This window comes from Tinamus guttatus, unplaced genomic scaffold (genome assembly GCF_059628265.1).
Source record: "Tinamus guttatus ecotype Peru unplaced genomic scaffold, ASM5962826v1 Tinamus_guttatus_pri_ptg000639l, whole genome shotgun sequence".
NCBI lineage: Eukaryota > Metazoa > Chordata > Aves > Tinamiformes > Tinamidae > Tinamus > Tinamus guttatus.
Genome location: NW_028289173.1, coordinates 652,606 through 676,190, shown reverse-complemented (window position 1 = coordinate 676,190; position 23,585 = coordinate 652,606). Strand labels below are relative to the sequence as shown.

The window sequence follows — 23,585 nt, the reverse complement described above, 5'->3', positions numbered from 1 at the left end:
CTGTCAGTTTTCAGTCAGTTAAATTTTTAAACTGTGCCTAAAAAGTAATGGTCTCACAGTGCTTCTGCACTTCACTTACAAACCTGTACCAGCTACAGACACCAGAGCTACTACTAAAGTTTCTTCACCATGCGTCCCAGTGTCTGGCTGGGGTGAGCAGGCCAGCATGTGCAAACATGAGAAAAGATTGGGAATCTAACATTGACCATATTGGGTCAAACAAGAGACTATTCTTTTTCAAGCAGTGGCCAAAAGAAGATGTTCAGAGATGACCATGAGAAGAGGTAGAGCCTCCTGGCTGATGCCAGCCCCCAATCATTTACAGCTCAGGGAATTCCTGAGCAAAGTGTGATTCCTATGTACTTAGTAACAATTAATATCTTCCTCTTGTGAACTTACCCTGCTTTTAAATCTATGCAAACTTTGATTATCCATAGGCCATCTTCAGAAAGACTCCCATGGTTTGGTTGCCTTAAATGTAAATAATTGTTTCTTTTTGTTTCTTTTTTACAGAAATTCCAAGAAAAGTCATAAGGAGTTCATATGATCTATGTAGTAGACTTAGAAGAAGCATGCGATGTATCAGTGAGAGCAGGAATACTTGTTGGATTTAATTATTAACTAGAATTCTTTAAGAGGTTTATAGGGATATGAGGTATGGAACAAATGTGTTGCTGAGTTGTCAAATTTCACAGAATCTTTGCGAAACAGAATCTACATCTATTCATTAATGGCTCTATATGGTAACTGGCAACCCAACAGAGTTTGTCTGACTTGACAGATGAAAGTTGCTGGTATTTTTGTAAGTCATGAATTTTTAAAGGAGAGATACCTACAGCTCTCTCTGCTTCTCGAATTTATCTTAATATATTCATTTTACTTCGTATGTGATATTTATATATTATTTGTATATATTTTTACACAGTTAAGAATCACAGAATTACAGAATTATAGAATGGTTAAGGTTGGAAGGGACCTCTAGAGATCATCTAGTCCAACCCCCCTGCTTAAGCAGGGACACCTAGAGCACGTGGTCATATCCAGGCAGGTTTTGAAGATCTCTAGAGAAGGAGAAAGAAACTCAAATACAAATGATATAGACATCCACATAAACTTGAAATGCCTCATTTCTATGTATTCCTATTTAGTCATGAGCATAAGAAACACAGAGGCAAGGTGGACTTTTTAATCTTAATGTATAAGTAATGATAATAGGAATATAAGCAATGATATTTGGATGCTTTTTAATGATGTCTTTCAACAGCTTTTAATGAAAAAGGGGGAAAAGCTCTATGTTACTCTGGTAGAACTGAGAAGAAAGGAAAGGGAAAGGAAAGGAAAGGAAAGGAAAGGAAAGGAAAGGAAAGGAAAGGAAAGGAAAAGGAAAAGGAAAGGAAAGGAAAGGAAAGGAAAGAGAAAGGAAAGGAAAGGAAAGGAAAGGAAGGAAAGGAAGGAAAGGAAAGGAAAGGAAAGGAAAGGAAAGGAAAGGAAAGGAAAGGAAAAGGAAAGGAAAAGGAAAGGAAAGGAAAGGAAAGGAAAGGAAAGGAAAGGAAAGGAAAGGAAAGGAAAGGAAAGGAAAGGAAAAGGAAAGGAAAGGAAAGGAAAGGAAAGGAAAGGAAAGGAAAGGAAAGGAAAGGAAAGGAGCAAGGAACAGTGCATTGATTTCCACCTCACACTCACTTTCTAAAAATAGATAATATTTTATTTTTCCCCAAGATAAAATACAGACCATAATAAAGGCCACCTTTTGACTTAGAAGTTAGCAATTAAGAAGACTGGGAAGGAAGAACAGACAGCTGCTGATGAAATTTTTAGTTAATGCCCACTGACTTTAGCATATTTCTTTTTTTCTTAGCAAAAATCTGAAATAGAAATAATGTATGCAGAATTTATACATATAGGTCTGGCATGTACTTAGTCATGGTAATTTCCCTATAAGTCTTTATGAAACCTTTAAGTTCTTTGATCTTCTTCATTATTGTTAGTCTTGTCACGGTAGAAAAACTCCATCATCTTCACTCACTGTCTTGGCGAAGTCTCCAGCAACATACAAGGAACTTCGTTTGGTCCCACATCCTGAGTTCACTTTCTTCTATCTCTTGAGTCTAAAAAGATATATTTTTAAAGTGACTGGAGTACTAAGCAGTTTAAATTAAAAAGTACTGCAGATCAAATTTACTCTATGAAAAGAAGTTCTGTAATTCATCAGTATTAGAACACTAGAATTTAAATGAGGCACATTTTTTTTCAGTAGTCTTAACTTTAGAGTACACATTGGATTCTTTTTCAATGGACTCTTTAATAAAGAAGAAAAAAAAACTATAGTGTTTTAGAGCAATTACTTGGAATTGTCTTTCACAGTGAGAAGCAGGCTACATTTGCTTACTTAGGCAAAGTGAAGACTGTGACATTATTTTTTGACTGACAGTTCTAAACTGTGGTATTACTGCTATTCAGGATACATTTAAAGCACTTATATGCAACTCATGGGAACTCTTCTTTTATTGGAAGAAGGGCATTCAGAGAGTAGTGAAAAAGATATTTCAAACGTCTCATTTGACAGACTCCAGACAGAATTCCAGATTGCATAAAAACTACATATTATACTAATAGCAGGAGGGAGAAATTGTTTACAAAAATGTAATCATTATAAAAATCATTATGAATACATAACCATGACAAAAATATATTGGTTTTGATAAATCCTATTTTGATAAATGACACTTCCAATATTAATATGCAGCAGAGCACGCATATCTACTCAGGCTGAGCACCAGAAAAATGCTCAGATAACTTTGCATGGAGCAACATCGATTTATGAGTTTTACGAGCTCAAGCACTGCCTAAAAGTAACTACATTACAAACTGATCCCAGAAGACAGCATATAAATGGTATACAGGTTTTAACAAACCCTACCATACCTGAGCTGTTTTGGTATACTACCAGATCTCACTATGGCTAGCTGAAAATTTCCTGTGTTTCTCACATAAATTTCTAATCCCATTCATGGCATCTCTATATTTTCACTGAGATCCTGTTGCAGAGCCTATTCCAATGCTCCACAGTGCAATTCCTATGTTTCTTGTCTTCTTTAGAGAGATTTTCAAACAAGTTTTTAGAAAATGGAATTCATAAGACCTTTTGTTCAGTTTTGCATCTGTGGACCTGAAAGCCCTGGGAGCAATGTCTGAGCAAGATGGCATAGAACTCATGAGTTTTAAGAAAGCTCTGGAACATGGAGGACCCCAGCTATGTCTTGTTATCTGTCACCACATTCCCAGCAGCGTGAAGCCAAGCATTGTGCATGAACAACATATAATATGTCTATCATTTGGAAGGCTAGATAGCTCACTGATTTTCTTAGAAAAATCCAGCATCACATGTCCAAGTTATTCTTAGTTAAGTTGCCAGGGCAAGTTGCCTTTGAGCTAACAGCTGATTGCTGAAAGCATCATAGACTTTGTGATGCTACTGTCTACTGATGAAGATGTTTGCTAAGCAATATAGATGCAGCCAGATCTCCAAGCTCTAAATCAGTAGGAATCAGTAAGCTGGCAAATTCCACATGGTAACTGATACACTAGATTTGGGCATTCAGAAAGTTTTTTGTTGTTACTAAATGTCATTGGGCAGTTTTTGAAAGAGTTGGTTGCCTTGTTTTTAATGACTCTAATTTGATGATTTTCTATAAATAACTTTACCTTAACAAAAAAACTAGCTAAATTCTATTAACTCCTTCTTATTTCACATTCATGAATATATTAGTACAATGCCACTCATTGTGTCTTCCTTTTCCATTCACATCACAAAATTTGTTAACTTAAAAAATATTAAACTAAAACACATATCCTTATAACTATTGACTGTTCTCCTAGGAATATATGTAGTACATTTTCAAGATCAATCAATTTTTATTATTTAAAATTTTTAGAAGCATATGTACAATAAGAGAGGGAGACTTTCAGCCTTACTTTTATCTCATAGACAAATTAATAGTCACACATACCATGGATTGTTAGTAAAAACAGTACCTGAATAAGTATGATAAACTTTGAATGATAGTATAAGAACATATGCTTATCAGAAAACACTAGCATATAGACAATCCTAATTAAAAATTCAGTCACAATATGCAATGAAATTACAATGCATAGCATCTATGGACAAGCTAATGTGTAAGAATGTCCCTTCATTTCCACAACTTAACAATGATCTACAAATATCTTCTATAAAATGCCTAAAATCACCACTGTCTTTAGGAGATTTTTAAGCAAGGTATACCTGGAGTACAATATGTAGATGTCAAAAGGGTTTGGCTCTTGTCTGTCCTAACTGTATGGCAACAGGTAAATGACCTATTTAAGTGTGAATGTTTGGTATGTGAACATGCTTCATAAAATGGTCTACTCCCTAAGGAGTGATGCTGCAATAAGCCAAAATATTCATTCTGCAAGGTCACTGCACAAGACAGTTTCAGATTACTATTTCGGTTATTGGAAGTGTGCAATGGTCAAAAAATTAAGCAAATAGTAAAAAACATATCTAAGAAGAACTAGTATTACCAGCTTTTATACTGCAAGTAGCCTCAAAAAATAAATAAATAATAAAATAAAATAAAATAAAATAAAATAAAATAAAATAAAATAAAGTGAAATAAAATAACAGATTATAGTTTCTTTTACCACACTCAGCATAGTCCCACTAAGAATTCTTCCTCTGGCAAGCCAGAGGCCCTAGGTACAGGTGGGGAATCAAACCATGTGCTCAAGTGCTCCTCTGGGGCAGCCACTTCTGCCTTAGCATTCAGAGTCAAAATCACTCAGTACCTGGAAGGACCATACAACAGTACTGCAAATTATTGCCAGGTAGGGGCCAGAACTGTGGAAGAACCCAGTAATAATAAGTGGAAAAGCAATTGCTCTAAAAAAAGGAAGAAAAGAGGGAGTGGTAAAAACAAAAAGGCAGAACGAAATGGATGCATTATTTTGCTCCACATAAACCAGCAAAACATTTTAAAAGCGTTTGCCTGGCAGCAGACAAATAGAAAGTGCAATCAAAGTCAGCCAACAAAAGCATGGAAATGACACAGGCACATAAACAGGCAGCATACCCATATGTCCACCAATATCTAGTACATACAGGAACATTAAGAAAGTCATTAAGATAGTGTCCCCATTGTGCCCAGGTATACAATAACATATGGTACATTTCCTGCTTAACTGTGCATTTCCTTGCTTTTGTTGTTTAGCATCACTAATTCTGAGCTCAATTAGTAGAGATTGTCGTGTGAATGAATTTATCAGCAGCATGTTTATAATTCTTTGTTACTGCTCAAAGTCAATCTTTTACCGTGCAAAATGCTCAAAAAAATATTAATATAAGGTAGGATTTTTGAGGATTTCCTCAAAGAAACAGGAAAACTACATGGAAATAGTTCAGTGTAGCCACATATGATACATAAATTATTATTACCCATCTTATTAAGTTCCTCAGGCAATTTACTGCAAGTGTTTGAAACTGAGAAACATTACAAGGCTTACTGTTGGTTTTAATCAATGTAGACTTCCCAAGGGACAGGATCTCCAACAGATGTGATACCTCTCAGAAGCATAGATTAGAGGTAAAATAGGAAGGGACTAATGTTCCAGTGTCAAAGGAAATATAAGAATTATAAATTGACTACCTACAAATGAATGTCCCACAAGTGTACATGGATGAGAACAGAGGGAAATGAGGATTATGAAGTTTCAGGACATCTCAAAGAAAAAAAAACTTGAGAAGAAGCAAATTTCCTTAAAAGGATTTCAATTTCCCAGTGCCTACCTGGGTGGCCGTACATCTGCAAATCACAGCAAAAATTTTCATTTCAGATGTTTTCATCTCTTTTTGTGGCTGACCTAACCGGGGAATATCTGGTGAGTTAGTAAGAAACTGAAGTGGTGGCCGTGGTAAGGTGAAAAATAGCTTAAATTGCGAACGTTGACAGGCAGTGGGTAATTGGATGTATGTGTAGCATGGGTGAACTTCAGAAACTGAACTTTGGAACTCTAAACAGAAGTCTGCTCCTTGCTAGCTGCAACTGGTTTTAACTTCAGCAATCACCTGAGCTAAACGTGGCATCTTTTGAGTGCTCCAGTCCTGTTTCCCCATAAACAGGAAACAAGACTCTGGGGGATGCTCACCCCTCTGTCGCTCCCGTACCCAGACTAGTCAGACTGAGGAAACTGAGGTCGTGGGGGGCCAAGGAGAAGGTGAAGCTCCTATCTGGAGGGAAGATCCTGAATAAAAGCAGGCATCCTGCAGACCAGGGAGACATGTGGAAATGAATGCCAGGAGATGCCCAGGAACCTTGGCCTCTAATGCCCAAGGCTGGTAACTGTAAGCAGTAGCATGGATGGACCAACATGAACTTCTGCTCAACCTTCCTGAAGCAAAAGCAACCTCCCTGATGAGAAGGGGAGACCTAATGAACATCACACTGTGGAGGACAGAACCAGGGAATGTGAGAGATCATTGTGTAAAAGCCCACATCTGTTTCTTTGTCAAATCAGTGGTGTTTATTTGGAAAATGACGACAGTATAGATGACAGTAACATAAATTGATGTCACTTTGTTATTCAATACTGAATTAGGTTTTACACCTTAGGAGACAGAAATTGCCTAGACGCTGGGTAAATTCACCTACCACACTACCCCAAATCTTAAAAACGCTATATGGGCTTTGAAATTGCATGAATTTCTCTTTTTCTTTAAATGCATCCTTGTTTGTACAAAGCACAATAATCTATAATTGAATAAATGTAGTCATACAGATCAGAATTAGACAATAAGATTTCTAGATACCAAATAGTTTGGGTAAGTCATCCAGCACATAGGTATTTAGAGTGCCACCTTAAGAGTGGCAGAGGATAAATATTATACAATGGGTAAGTAACAGAGAGCGACTGCTTCAAACAACCATTCATAAATTCAGGTTTCGTTAACAGTGAGATTTTCCAAATGAACAATCATGCATATTTATACCAATTTAATTCTCCTCACACATAACTACAATTAAGCCGGCTTTGAAAACATCTGGTTTTGCCTAAATTATTTTTCCTAATTTTTCACATAGTCACATATCTCTGCTCAGCTGACTTTGCACAATAACTTCATTCTTCAATTGTACATTTTACAATCTGATCATACTGGAGTATGGCATGCCAAATAGAATAGCTTTTATGAAAAAAAATACTTTAACTTACATGACTGAGGAAAAAAAAAAAGAGAGAGAACCGTTCAATCTTTCTCATAAAAGAGATAAAAACAAGAACTGAGTATTTCCAATTCTTAGTCAACTTTCAGCAAACTTTCAGCTTTCCTGGATTAGTTTTGAGTATTCTGAACCCACTGGAATGAACTAGAATATCCATAACACAAGCTTTTTCAGTGCAAGAATGGAGAAGCCGGTACATTTTTTGGAACATGTCTAAAGATGTTTGGTGTCTGTGTGCGTGTCTTATGTGCCTACAAGAATCCTTCCATAGCACAATAAGAAAGCTCAAAACATCATTATATTTCGGTAGAAAGTATGCCTCCACAGCCAGTTTAGGCAAGGTACAAATTGTTCCTGCCATTCCTACCTTATTTGTAAATTACTGTTGACATCACATTGCAAACATTCAAAATTTAAATATTTTAAAAATAAATAAATAAAAAGAGATGTCAGTCATCGATGAATAATGCAATCTACATGCTGTTACTTTTTTATACGGTCATATTAAAAAAAAAAGAAAAAAAATCACTATCAACTAAATAGCTTACTTCTCATAGTTAAGGAAAAAAAGGCTAATGTCTACCTGACTAGCAATCTAGTGAAGGACTCATTTGTTTAACATGCTCTTTAAAAATGCTCTTTAAAAAATGGCTCCTGAGTTCTGAACATAGGGACAGTTCTTCCAGATCCTAACAAGCAGGTAATACTAATAGTACACACACTCTCTTCCTTTTGGTTTTAAAGTATGATTTGCATGAAAGATTTTTTGTATTTTTTTTAACATTTGAGAACAAGAGTATGAAAGTACCCTTGGCACAAGCTATTTTCTCATTCCTTTTTATACATTAAGATTCACTTTCTGCAGTAATATTTTTACCTACCTAATCTTCAGGCCAATAACAAGCATGATAATTTTCCTTTCCAATAATTACATGGTTGCCAGCTTCAATTTAGTTCCATTTACCATTTCAGAATTCTTAACTTTTAACAGTTGCTCAACATGCATCTTTATTACTTTCCCTCTTACTTTTCCCAGGTATGAAAGTACTCGGCCCTGTAGCAGATATTAACTTTTTTTTCCCCTTACCCACTTCGTATTCCCCTGCTGAATTTGTCTGGTGACTAAGCAGACTATTTAAGAATCATGCTGTATGGGTTCTTTGTTATGTACTGTTTTTTCACATTGATGATTTTTGGTTTTATTTTGTTTTCTCTTTGGGGAAAATGCTGCACTTCACTAATGTTTAAGCAGAAAATAAAATTCTCTTTAAAATAATAATAATAAAAAAAGTGTACTCAACAAAACAAACCTTTGGGTTCCTAAAGAAACCACTTACTATACTGCAATATCATTCAACATTATGCCTCCTAGAGGCACTACTCCTTGAAATTGCTTTATAGTTACTGCACAAAAATTATATGGGAGTTCTGGGATGCACCATATTCTGGGATGCACCATATTCTGCCTTGGCCCCATGCCCACAACACACTGTTCATCTTTGACAATATTAAAGTCTGATATCTCTTGAAATGGCTGGAGTAGAAACAAATACCATGCATCACTGCAGGACTGTGATCAGGACCTTTGCAATGCTGAGCACATTTATTTTATAACTTGTAAGGCTGAGCGATATAAAGTGAATGTGCACATTACAATTACTTATTCAGCTCTCTCCCATTCCTCCAAGCTTCAAACTCTCACATGATAGTGGCTGCTATCTCACAAACTGTTAAAGATAGCATGCAACCACAAAATTATCTGGTTGGAAGTTTGAACCCAGGCTTTCAAATATCACAAAGTGCTAATCTCTTAACTCTATGGTTTGTAAGGCTTGAAATCCTGTAGGATTTGAAGTGGAAAGTTAAAAAAAAAATGGTGATGGTAACCTGATGATGTTAAAGCTTCATTATCTTAGGACCTAGCATGTCTGATAAAAAAGTACATGAGCTCCCAGGGGCAGTAAAATTACCTAAGTATGTGAACAGCAGGGAAGAAAAGCACTGATCCTTAAATGACAGTAAATGGTAGTCAAAGACAAAAACAGCAAAGAGTAAATCAGGTTAAAGGAAAGAGGTAAATCATTGTTAGAAGAAAGATAGAGTGATTTTTTTCTTTTTCGTTCTTTCTTTTTTTTTTTTTTTCTGGGCCATTTTTGGTAACACCTTTTTATTTACATATATTAGAATCAGTATTTGCCAAATGCAATATATAGTTTTGATTTCATATTGAAACAAAATGGATTCCTTTCTAAATTTTTAATAATAAAAGATTTCTGAAGTTGTCCATACCTCAATCACATTTACAAATGCCTCTAGTTCTCAATACAATTCAGGACAATTGTAAACTGTCTGTAAACTCCCTCTGAAAAATCTATTTTTAGTGTGTTATGAATGGATTTCCAAGTGTTTCTTTATGTATAGGTGTTCTATATGCTTGATAGATCGCTCAGATATTATTTAACTGCAAACCGTACATCATGCTTCACAGTTGATGCTCATTAAGATGAACGATGGCCCATCTAGCCTAGTCTCTATCTCTGACTGTGGCAATAACATAACTCAAGCCGGACATGTTTCTACAGCTCTTTTACTTGTCCAGCATTCAAACCATATCAGTTGAGGATACATCCCTGCTTGGAACAATCGTGGTGCTCTTATAGAATCTTGTTATTCAGAAATAATAATAAGCAAAATGCAGGTTTGGAATCAGCTAAAATCTCTCAAAATCACACACACACAAAAAGCCTGTGTCCCCTGGTCTCATACTCAGGGAGAGATCCCAGGCACTTCCCGCAGCTCTTGAGCCTCACGTTCACTTGGCTCCGCAGATCCTGTCTGGCTTTTTACTATGTACTTATATTCAAATGTATATTAGAAAAAAAAAGTTTTATATATTATAATGGGGTCATCAGTAGCTCACATTATGTCTAATCTAAATGTTATTTTCACCTGTCCTTTGCAAGCTTATTTTTAGCTTTTAGGGAAGCAAAGGTTTTTATACCTTGAACATCCTTGCTTTTAGTATCAAATTCAGAAATCTCACAGTCTGCTCTTCTTCTTGATGGATTAGTTTTGTTATAGTCAAGATTTTCTCTTCTTCTCACTGTCCCAGTTGTCTGCTTTAAATTAATCAGTACTATATATCTCTAAATTCTCTGCTACTTCCAAAAAAAACCAAATCTGTCACACTATCTTTAGATGCCTCTGCTTTTAAGAATACTGATGCAATACAAAAAAACTATGTTTATGTTTCTCTCTATGGAATAAAAAATAATGTTAGACTATTGTACTGACATGCTATGAAACCCTCTTGCGATGAAACAGAATCAGGCTTTTTGTTATCTTGTTAATATAATGGATTCAATAACTTATCTTTATTTCCAGAAAACTATTAATCACAGCAAGTGATTTTGAGTGAGCATTGTGCTACTGGGATCAGAAATCAGAAAATCAGTCTGAGAAAATTCTCTGCATGCTACACATTCTTAAGTTTGGTGATTTTTTTTTTTGGGGGGGTGAAACTGAAATAAATTCAGGGCATACATTAATCATTTACATGGAACAACTTTTTTAACGTTAGATGCGAAAGTAAGTTTTCCTTATGTCTTCCCCCCTTTAAAACCTGTATTTAAAAACAATATACAAATAATATTAATAAATTCTGCTGAGCTCAAACTTTCAAAATCTTTTAGTTTGACACGAGTATCAGTTGAGAACTTTTCTGACAAGTGCAACTGTATTAGGAAGGGAAAAAGCAACTCTACTACGGCGCCTTCTCTGGCTTCAGAATAAGCACTGGAAGTCTCCATAAGAGGATCAGCTTGCATTCTCCAGGTATGAGGTGCTGTTGGCTTTATAAATTTTAAGACAGGGAAAAATACATACTCAGAATGTCTTCCTCTACAGAATTCTTTAGATTTAAACCTAAGAAAACTGAGAACATCTGAATGTCCATGTGTCTTCTTTTGTTCATTTTCTAAATTTTGGATCATACATCCCAGCTGAAGCATGAAAAAGGTAGTGAAAAAGTCACTCTGACTAATTATAATTGTTAGGTAATTGTAATTAGCGCAAATGTTCATAGGCCCATGAATATCCTTACTGCTGTTCCATTTTTGTAAATAAAAATATATGTCTGCGTAATTATGGTATATCATAATGGATAGAAAAAAACAACAACACTTTTTTTTAATCCATAAAGGTAGAAAGAAATAGAAAATCTGCAAAATTGGAGTTGCAAATAGGCCCAGAAAACAACTTTGCACATTGTCATTCAGGCTCTCTAATGGATGGAAATGGATCTTAGGCATGGTGAGGCAGACAAATTATTCTTTGCCCTTTTGACTTCATCTTTTGAAAACAAAGAAAATATGAACTAACAACTTGGATGCATAATGACATAACACTTTTTTAGAACTATATTTTATGATAAATGATGATCTCATTTTATATTAGACCAGTAGCCTTTCACACATTCTGTACTATGTGTGGCCACATTTACAGGATTCTCTTTTTCTTAATTATGAAAGTAACCCTGTGCATAGATTTAATTAAAATCCCATGCAAATCTGTATGCAAACAAGGCGTGGGTTTTGAACAGCTGGCAGGCTGCCCAATAGGCAATCAAAATATAAAACGTCGTCTACTGCTGAACTAATGTAGCCAAAGAAGAATTTTCAGAACATGTTATAACTAATAAAAAGGAAGAAGTTGTGATAAAACTGGTAAACTTCTGATAAAAATTTAAACACAGTTTACAGTAATGGAATAATTTAGTCTGTATTACGTAGCAGAACAAAAAAGTTCAAATTGGGCCTTTGTGCAAAATCCAGAAAGTGCTATCAAAAATTTCAATAAAAATATTTTTAATACAGAAAAAATCTCCAAACTAAACAGATATGAAAACAGAAAAGAATGAAGCTGTAAATATGTTAGTTTCAGGTCAGTGGCATTTTGGAAAGTGAAGTAATATTCAAAAGAGAGACTATATTTAGTTACCCCTTTTTCAGTAATAACTACATATTTCCTTCTTACTTACGGGGAAAAAGGTTTTAATTATACAGAATTGAAAACAGTTAAGATAATGTAGCAGTAAAAAAAATAAATAAAAAGAAAAGAAAGAATTAAAATTAGATGTTTGGAGCTATTAAGAAAGGAGTAGAGAACACAACAGGCAGATCATATTAAGCTAAAAAGTAACCACACATTAAACGCTGAATTTATTTCCTCTATTTGTAAGAAGTTTACATGCAGTAGCGAAAAGGTGCATGAAAGTACAACACATTTAAAGAAAGGAACATAACCGTTTTCATGGGAGGTATAACTGAACTAAGGCCAGGACGGATGCAACGGGATGAACAAGAACTCGTCACAGACTTCCAATAAAGGAAATAAGGAACACCAAATTAAAGCAGCATATTCAATGAAAGTAAAGAGTAGCTTTTTAGCACAACATGTAATTAAGTCTTGAGACTTTTTATAGTAGACTGTTACTAAAGTTTTACGTGGGTTTAGAAAGCTATTGACCAATTTCTTCAAATAAAATGCCATATAAGGCTTATAAGACACTGCATCTGACTGAAGAGTCCTTGGCCCTGATTTTCCTAGAATTGGGCACAGAACTCCTGGGAAGGATGTCTGTGTGTCTGCTTTCTCTTACAGACTTACACAGATCCATTCTTTCCTATCAGCAGAAGCAGGGTAACAGTTTAGATGGACTTTCAATATGTCCTGCGACGGTTATGTTTCTTAATGCAATAAGCACACAGAGTAACATTTAAAATTGTGATTTTTCAAACTCAGATTTATCATTTCAACAAAAGATTTGTAAAAGTGAAATGCACTCTGCCCAAACTCTTGGTTTTGAGTACTTTTCACTTCACATGTTTTATTTTTCCAAATACATTTAAAACATACAAACTTTCTGACCGGGGAGAGCTTCCAAGATAGTTTATCAGCCACATTAGCATGTTTTCTATTTTCGACAAAATCAGTATGTTTCAATGTTTCAAAGCACAGGAAGAGAGAGCACACAGTTCAATCTCTAATATTTCGGATTCTATTTTATCTCTATTCCATAAATCCTTGTATTGTGCATGCATTATGATTTCAAGCACTAGATTAAGACACAGTTTCACTTCTGGACGTAATGGGGTTATCTTAATTATTTTGCCTTCCAATGTTAATTGTTAAAAATAATAATAATTGTTATTAATAAGTGCTAATACACTTAAATCATTCAGCTAGCTAGATTTTATTTTGCTTTCTTAGAAGAAGTATGTCCTAGCAAAATGCCAAAGCAACACCTTCATATTTCTCACTCAGGAATTAAAATATATTAAAATAGCATTGGACTCCAGTAAAGCTGTATCTCATTAAAATATGTAAAACTAGAAGCATCACAACACTCTTGCACTTTTGCTAGGGACAATCTCACACAGCATAGCTCATTTGGCACAAAATTTGCAATACTGCTTTTCCAGCTCTACACTTTACCATCATTCAAGCAGAAGATAGTTCATTTTTCATATCATACAGAACCAAATTCAGCTCCAAGCTTCCTCTTTAAAAGGGGCCATGACACTGGAATGTGGAAATAGATCATGTAGCTACTTATGAAAACAATTAATCATTAAAATGACAGCTTTCCAGGACCTTCTGCAAAGTGCAGAATTGCTTATAAATCCCAGCAGTTGGTCATACATCACTTCTCTAATTAATGTAACTTTTTCATACTGCTTTCCATATTCCCACATTTCTACAGTGTCTCTGTTGTAGCTGTATCAACCAAATTCCTTATTATTCCTAATTCATATACTTTGCAACAAAGGACAAGCTCTGTGGCATTCCGCTTCTTATTAGAACTATTACGTTTTCATCTAACTCTCAGAGGCAAAATATTTTTGTGCTTCGGAATAATTCCATTTTGCTTATTTAAAAATACTATGCAATGTAGAATATAGATTTCAAATGACTTATTAGCATCTTAAATGGAATGAACTTGGTGATTTCGTAAGTGTGCCAAGGAAAGAATTTTGGCTTAAATTTTGAATTGTACTAATACTAAATGATTTTACATACTGATCATCTTGTTTCCCCATATTTAGGCCAATGACGTGACACATAATATTTCTATACAAATGTAATTTTACTACAGCTTCAACTGTGATGGAATAATCCTATCCTATGATACACTTTCTCCAGTGTTATTGTGTGTAACATATAGGTGAATATTCATTTTTAATGGTGATCATTGTTGTGATCTGTGATGATGCTTCAAAATTTTTGTTTTTAATTTTGCTTGCTACTGTGTCTTTAAGCTTGCCTTCTCCTATGTGAAGGAGATTTTCTCCAGGATTTTCTCCAGGAAAATCCAAATGTATAAAAACTAATCAGAAGCTTCTTTTAAGAAAAATGGGTAATTTATATACATAAATATATATTTATTTTCATTTGCTAGTAAATGCAAATCACAGCACAAGACTTTCAAGTATAGGTCTAATGGATGGCAAACAGGTTACCCTCAGAAAACTGTATGCAATGTAAGTCTTAACCTTTTGGAAAACATTGTTGAAAGAAGCTATCTCATAAAAATGCTACACATTACTACGTAAAATCTGGAAGAAATTCTCTCTTCTGGCTTTCAGAATAAAATATATCTGAAATATGTGCTGAGAAGTGATAAGCACACCTAAAAAGATTTAATTAAAGCTCTCAGGAATAAAGAAAAAGCTACTGACACAGAAACTGTCATGACAAATTGCCTATGGAAGGATCTTTACAACCAGAAAATACACTGTTGACTACAGAAAATGTTCTAAAACTCTTACTGAAGAAGATTAGCTAATCTGAGCCTTGATACATATTCATAACATTCAATATAAGATCAGTTAATGTGATATGTTCAGAAAAATCGAAACTAGAAATAATTTGTAAACAAAAAAACATATTTCATTCATATTTTATATGTAACTAGTGTGGTTCTTTAAAAAAAAGCATTTTATAAGTTTATATTTAAAAAATATAATTTTTAGTATTAGCAGTTCAGCACTTGGCTATTTAATTACAAGCTAATAATTCCATTAATCATTCTACAAATGGTATTTGTGTTTAGTGACAGAACAATTTTAGTAAAGATCAATGATTCATTTTTAGAACAATTATGGTGATACTCTGCCTCTTTTGAATCCTGTATTTAACAAAGTCATCCATTACTTCACATTAGCCATGAAAAAAGAAATGAGTTATTCCTATTGAGTAGGAGTTTAAACAAAACAAACACACAAAAAATCACATATTGACTGTAATTTAAAATATTTGTGATTTTACAGATACACTAATAACCTGATCATTTCTAAATAATATTTTTTTAATAAATGGGAACCATATGTATTTGTCTTTTTTTTCATTAGATCACTTACTTACTTATAGAAAAATGTCAAAATGCCTGTGATGGCAAAATGTCAAAATGCCATGGTTAATGTGGAATCACTAGCCTGAACAGCTCAATAACTTCTAAAGCTGAAACAAACCTTCATGTAGAAGGGTTAAATGCAGACACGCAAGCTACAATTTCACACAGGTCACTCATCAAAGGCTACTGTTTGCCTTATCAATATAGTGGGGAGGTCACGGTGGCTATACACTGTTCTTGGAAGTCCAAAGTGAGGGAAACACCTTCTCTGACCTTCTAAATGTCCATTAATAGTCATCTACTATCTCCTTGTTTTCGCTCCGTGTAGTTATAAACAAACATCAGAAAACCAAAAATGGGTGACAAAAAGAATTTTGTTATGAGATTACATGGTTTGAAATAATTTAGCAAAAGAGTCTTATGAAATGTCTCAAATACCTGGACAAACAGGGTTCTGGAATCACCTTCTCAGCTTTCAGACTTACACAAGAAGCAAAGTGCACACATAAGACAAAGGCTACTAAAATTTAAATCCTACTTGGATTTAGATTAGGTAACTGAAAAAAATTACAGTTTTTAAGATATTTACAGTCTTTACAGATATATCTGTAAGATATTTTAGCTAAGTTTTCTGCTAACATGTCTTTTAAGGATAAGTTGTTTTGTAAGTAAACCAGTGCAAAAACAACCTTCTAACTATGAAGATCTGCCTCTTTTCCTTCTATGTGCTTGTCATTCATGCTACCCTGCTGAAGCTCTTTTTAACATTTATGAGTACAGTTTTACTGATGTCGACAGGGGACTTGGGCATTTCTCTTTGTTACCAGGATGCTCCTTTCTAATCTGCTAAACACAGAAATAAAACTGCATTCCTCACACAGCTGTATTTTTCATTAATTTCAGAGAACTGCAGGTTTCTTAATAGCCTCTGTGGCCTCCTCTGGCTTAAAGTATAAAGTGATTAAAGGAGTTAAAAATCTTGGCATTCTTTCCATGTAACTTGCAGGAGAGGAGGACAGGATGCTATGACATCCTCTCCAGTGTGCAATAAAAGTCACAGTTATATGGTCACTGATAAAATCAGGAAGAAAAGCACTGAGATAATGGCAACGTTGATTCATGGATTTCTATAGAGACAAACTGATCTTAAAAAGGAAAGCTTGGCATTTTCTTCCTGATCCTGGTCTAAAAGTAATTCTGCAATTGGAAATGTATTCTTCCATGCACATTTATAGTGTGTATTGTATCACAGCATGCTTTTGGGTACCATTCAAATTCATTTTAGTTCTGTTTGGTTCACTTTGGTTTCCTTCTTTTCAGTCATTGCCTAATGTCTGCAAGTACATGGGAAATACCCCAGCCCAACAGCTTGCAAGAAAGCAGTGTCAAAGGAGAGCTGGGTCAGGAGTCCAGGATCCAAGAGGAGACTGAAAGCCTGGGCTAATCAAAGTTCTGCAGTGTTGACTCCACAAGATGCTGAACCCTCAATCAAAATGAACCAACTAAACATGATGACACATATCTGAAGAAGAGCACCATAGTGCAGAAAGTATGGGATGATTTGGCTTTCCTTTTCCTCTAAGTTTTAGTTGGCAGAAGTGATGCTGTTGTAGCAATTTAAATGAACAAATCACATTGAGAAGACATCGGCTAAACTCTTTATCTAAACTACAGAATAAACTATAGAGATAATACTAAGGGAAAACATATAAAGCTGGGGTCTTCCAGAAAAACAAAAAACAAGCAAGCAAAAAATTATTTTAAGGTTTATTATGCAATTACTACATTTTTCAGAAGGCATCCACTAGGATACCAGACCTGGGGATAGCTACAGGGCTTTGCAGAAACGTGTTGGCACGTATCTGTGCTGCATGTACACACTCACTATTCACCTTCATGAATTAGTAACAGGCAAACATCTGGATTGCAGTTATCACATGTTGCCTAAAAGACAAACAAACAGCACTGTTGAAGACTTGAGATCTACAGTTAATAACAATGATGCACTTGAAAATAACTGAGACCCTATATTAAAATGGCATCTTTCCGCTTTAGTTCCAGGGCTATGCTTGTAGGAGATGTTATCAAATAATATGGCTTACTCTCCATAGTTTAACTGATTTTGCAAAAGTAAATTTATATCTGTTGAAATAGGATGGTTGTTACCAGTGGGGACTGTCCGTAGCAGTGACTCTGTAGCCTTCTGATACTTTCTGAGGCTTATTTTCTTTTTGCACCGAATGCAGATGGCACTAATACTGACATGAAGCCCAGCACCACTGCACAGTGTGAGAGGAAGCACATATTGCAACAGGAAGGATTTCCAGTGCCTGCACAGATGCCTGTAGAGTGTGTATGGTGGGATGAGAAGGTGGATGCTCACTGTCTGAAAAACATCAGTACTGCTACTGAACTAAAATTAACCCCAAATTAATAAAATAATTAAAACTAATTCAAAAAGAAAGGCATAAGCTTTCTATCCTCTGAACACTATAACTTTTAAGTTTTCACAATTGCAGGTGTGACTGAAATACCTGTGAACATTTTTTATTTATGCAAAGGTAAATTTTTATATCAAAAGCCTTAAATATTTGCCACCTATATCCACTGTAGACTTAAAATGTGCATTTTTAAAGGATATCTTTTATGGAATGTCTCACTTGCAAACTTCAGCTTCCTCTTATTTAGTACCAACAGCACAGTTACACTTGCATAGATACATTTTTTTATTCAGTATCAACTGCTTCAATAAAATTGTATAGATAGTCACTATTTAGACAGAGGCTCAAGCAATCTTATTTTAAAAATTTAGAATACACTGGTATTCTGAAATCAATACACTCATTTGTGTGTGGTATGCATATACATATATATATATACACAAAACATCATAAAAATAAACTGAGCTGAAGGATTAAGATTTTGTCTATTAATAACGTATAACGACACCATCAATTCTCCTCCAAAAATGATTTTATTCTTGGAAGAGTAGCTTTCTTCATGCCCTGCAATGGCTCTACAATAGTCTATGTTGATTAAAACAGTGTGTCTTAAGAGGGAGGTTTTCTGCCGCACCCTTCTCTTGGTATGAGCCATGTCACAAGAGCATACACGACCCCTGTAGAGGACTGACTGCAAACAACGTACCTCTGTAAGAGATGATGTTCAGTATTTGCCTTGGTCCTGGATTTAGAAGCTTTAAACATCCTTCCCTAATGCTTTGTTCATGGATGCTGACTCAGTCTTGCTGCCCATGCAAATGTCCAAACTCTTTAAAGCCTTGCTGCTGTATTTGACAGTTTTTCCTTCAGCATCAGCAGTGCCACAGGCTTGAAACATTCCTCCTGGTGATGTGAGCCTGTAAACTATAACCCCAGCACCTGTGCTTTACAGTACAGGTTAGGGAAGAGTATTATATAATACAGCTTTACTCTTTAGTTCTACATTGATCTGAGCATGTTCTGAAAAGTGATCTTTGCATTCCTGATACTGGGGCCTTGCTACTAAAAAAAATTCTCTTGGTTCTTATTGTTATTATTTTGCTCCTTGTTCATTTTAATCTTCTGTTGTACAGCTGTGCTAACACTTGAGTTCTTACACCATTCCTTCCTGTTTCTCCAGCTCTTCTAGCTCCTATTTTAATGCTGATGCTTCAACAGCTCCAGACTACATCCACTGCTCACAGCTGCTGTGTTGCAAATTACAACAGCTACCACATAAACTGAAATCAAAGCAAATCCACAAAATTCTGAAAATGGAAAACAATTCCTTTTTCATCACTAATGCATTAAATGCTAATTAATATAAACAAAAGTTTAGGATAATTGGAATAAAGGGTCTGTAGTCAATATAGACAAAGCTGTGGAAGAAAACTCATTTTCCTTCATGTTCTTTTGCCTGATATGACAAGAAGAAAAGATTATTTACTCAGTTTGTCTTCAGCCCCGGAGATCTTTGCAGAGACTTTTTTCTTCAGAGATCTCTTTCTTTGCAGAGATCTATTATTATTATTATTATTATTATTATTGTTATTGTTATTATTATTATTATTATTATTATTATCATCTCTGCTTATAGCAGTCTGCCTGTAGTTTAAATAAAAGACCAAAAGGCCCATACCTGTAAAAAGGAAAATTTTGGAGGGGGCATAAGAAAATTATTCTCAAATACTAACTGTAGTCATAGCAATTCTGTTTGTTTACAATTGTTAATGTCCTATCAACTGGAATCTGTTTAGTTTTACAAAATTTTCACAGGAAGTGTGAGAAACTTGGAGTCAATGTTTGCTTTGTGGAAAGACACAATAGAGAAAAAAAGGATCACTGAACCATCTAGGAAACACACTGGAAGGGATAGAAAACCTGATGGAAAACCCAGAGTGTTTTCAAGGAGGAATCCCCAGACTCAGAAAAACATATGCACATCATAAGGGTAGTAGGACAAAAACATACCAACAGAGGCCAGGTGAGCTGGTGGTGGAGGAAAGGGCAAAGTGGACAAAGCTTTTCTGTGCTCCCAGTATGAAGTGGAAGAAAGCAAATAATGAATCAGACTGCTGTCAAAGTTTATTCCCACAACCTAGGAGCAATAATGCTGTTGAACCAGTGCAATGAACTTACAACAAAATTGGCAAGACATACTCCTGTGGGAAGTTCCTTATCCTTTTCTTTTTCTTTTTTCTTTTATTTTTTTTCTTTTCTTTTTTTTTTTTTTTTTAAGACAAGGAGCCAAATAGTAAAATATATGTGTTGGAAAGCTGAGAGCTCTGGCATCGGAACCAATATCTGAGGCTTTAAAGGCAGGATTAGTTGCAGGGCAAATGATTGCAGTAAAAACTGCAAAGTACAGTACAAACAGTATAGACTCTGCAGAGTGACAACTCTGCACATAACGTTTTTATGAAAAAATTGCACAATTAGAGGAAAGAGAATAGGATTTTGCGCAAGTTCACTGGCTTCACTTAGCACAATTCAAGAGACACAGCACACATGGAACAAATTAAAATGCAGACACTATGGCCACATGAGTATAGCCAGAAGGGCAACAAGGAAGAGAAACAAAGTGGCTGGGATATGGACAAATTGTGGTACACAGGGTAAAAAAAAAAAAAAAAAAAAAAAGGGAAGCCAATTGTCTCTCACTGGGGATTTTCCTACTTTGTGGAAGCTGTAGCCACAAAGAGCAGAACACATGAAGTGTGCCATAGGGTAAGATGAGTGAGATACATGAGGTACAGAAGCAAGCTAACCCCCATTCAACAGACAAAATTGGATCTCCATATCCTACAACTCTACATGTATCTTCCATGATCATTAGGGATTCTTAGCATGGTTCCAGACTGGTGTTGCATCAGGTCATATGAGTCTGACCACTGGGCGCATGACAGGGAGATAGATCCTCAGGTTGTTTTCCTGTCCCAGTTACACTGTAAATAATGGACATGGATATGGTATAATGATGTTTATGGTTTGAACAATATATTTTCCCATCGAAGCTTGGGGCACCTTGAGGCAGATCACAGAATCATTATGACTGCAAAAGACCTTCAAGATCATTGAATCTAATCATAAACCCTTCAAAGGGAATCAGTGTAGATGCTTACAAAACTGAAGAATGAAGAAAGTGGTAGGGCTTGCTCCCAGTGGAGCCCAGCAAGGATCCTGGATGCTCTCTATGTCTGCAGGAGTTGATCTGGGCACATAGAGGATGAGTAGGGAGAGAAAGAGCTCTTTGCTGTGCTTTTTTTCGCATAGTCCGTTCCATCAGTTTGCCTTTGGCCATAGAGCAGATGTGCAGTGCGAGCTGCAGCTATCAGAATATATCATGAACATGTCACAAATTGGACGCAATGCCCCTTTAACGGCACTGGCGCTGTCAGGTGAGAAGGCAGCTCAGCCCGGGGAAGCAGCGCCAGTGCCAGACGCAGGAGCCCATTTTAGAGCACGGAGCAGACGGCTCTCTGGAATGGAGGCGCCCTGCCTATGGCCCTTGACATTGTCCGCACTGCAAGGTAAAAAAAAGGTAGCTGGGCATAAAAGGAGGGATTGCATTTCAAAAGGATCTGACAGTAATTTCAAAATACAGGAACTAGCATAAAAGGAAAAAAGAAAAAGAAAAAAACAGTGCTGGGCTCACCTGGGAAGCCAAGCTTAAGCTGCACATGGAGCTGAAATGTGCGCTCATGGTGGCACTATACTTGGTGTTATACTCAGAAAGTGCCCAATAACGCTGCTTTCTGCCCTCCTGGTCCCTGAACATGTAAGGTTCAGCATATAATAAGATAATGAAGGCAAAGAAAGGTTTTAATATACTATACCAGTCATTTCTGCACTTGTTTTCTCTTTCAACAGTGAATGTGTGCACTGAAGCCCAGACTTGGAATAAAGGTCTACACAAAGCACCAACATCTTGCAATGACACGGTTAGTAGGGGAATACACAAGAAAGGATTGATCACAAAGCTCTAATATGTTAACAGTTCCATTGTGTGATCATATCTATTATGGGGAAAAAAAGCTAACAGTTAATTACATTTATTAACTAATTTCCTCGCAGCTATCAATAACATGCAATTGTAAATATAATTTAGACAGCAAACTTATTTTTCTGAGAAGTATTCTCAGTAATTCTCTGACATGCATTTACTTTAGCCTCCACAGATTTAATCTATGTTAAATATCTATAGAAAAAAAAAGAAATGAATATTGTCTTATCAAGATTGATTAAAAAAAAATCTTGAATCTCTTTTTAATAGGTTTCACATTGCACTAACACATAATTGATTTAGAAGACAGATATTTTAGAATTTATCCACATATTGCCATGGAAGACTTGGAATAGTTCATGTCACAATTAAAGGAATACAAAAATGTTCTGATAATTTGAAGAGAAATATTGTTGGAAAACAACTGACAGTGCGATGGCCAAGAATCATTAACAATCTGGTACTTATTTTTGAACAGGTGTACAATTTAATTATCAAAGCCAATGGGCAACATTAATGCCAATTTTGGAGAAGCAAGACACTGCTGGAGATTCTGAGCCAACAAGTGAATAAATATCTCATTTCAGTCAGACAATCTAGGATAATCAGGGGTGGTTAACAGTCCTATGAAAAATACTGAAGGCAAGAAATAAAAATGGTGCTTTGTGGTAAAAATAAGCAATACTTGTAATACCAATGCATTCTTGCCAGAGCATTTTGCCCTTCATTAGCCCCTGAGATAATTCCAGATCTCATGCAGAATTACAAAGAGCAAGATCTAAACAGAAAAGATGCAAGTAATTACTACATGAAAATATTTAGATACTTGCCCCTTTTTCCAGTAAAATTCCTTTGGTATTCTTAGACAATATTAATACTAAAAAGAACTATTCTATTTTGTAATATTCAAAAAAAGAATAAGAATTTTAAATTGTTTCTTCTGAAAAGGAAGATCTCATTCTTACAGATTCTTTCATACCAACTATTTTAAGAGTCTCTAAAAGTTCAAACTTATACATTACTATCAAATACTTCTGATTTCTTACATGCAAAGTAAAAGAATTAACCCATCCTTGTCTACTTTCATATATCAAAGTCTAAAATCACTGTTTGTTAAGAGAATGTTTTAGCTTATATAGCTTTCTTATTCATGTCCACACTATTGAAAGAAATCTTTGTCCTGTAAACTTTCAGGACACTTAAAATATATTTTTCCCCTTTGTCTTTGACTGAAGTAGCTCTGTCACTTGCATTTTATGCAGCACATGTAAAATATTCTGCTCTTTTAACTAAAAATATCTTGAAAATATATTTAAGCGGGCGCTTCTTTTAGTAGTATCACAGAGCAATGATTTAAAGAAATTAATTCTGTGCACTGTGTCATCCAGATATTCCCAGAAACTTTAGGTGACAACCAACAGATTAAAGAATTT

The 23,585-nt window shown here is 35.3% G+C and overlaps 1 protein-coding gene across 1 annotated transcript in view; it reads right to left on the bottom strand.

Moving 5' to 3' along the window:
• Positions 1-2,004: 2,004 nt before the first annotated feature.
• CCDC102B (coiled-coil domain containing 102B) overlaps positions 2,005-23,585 on the bottom strand; it is a 148,264-nt gene continuing 126,683 nt past the window's right edge. Inside the window, exon 6 of the mRNA XM_088535644.1 lies at positions 2,005-2,105. Coding sequence (XP_088391770.1) covers positions 2,016-2,105 — 90 coding nt within the window. The 3' untranslated portion in view covers positions 2,005-2,015. The remainder of the gene's footprint in view (positions 2,106-23,585) is intronic.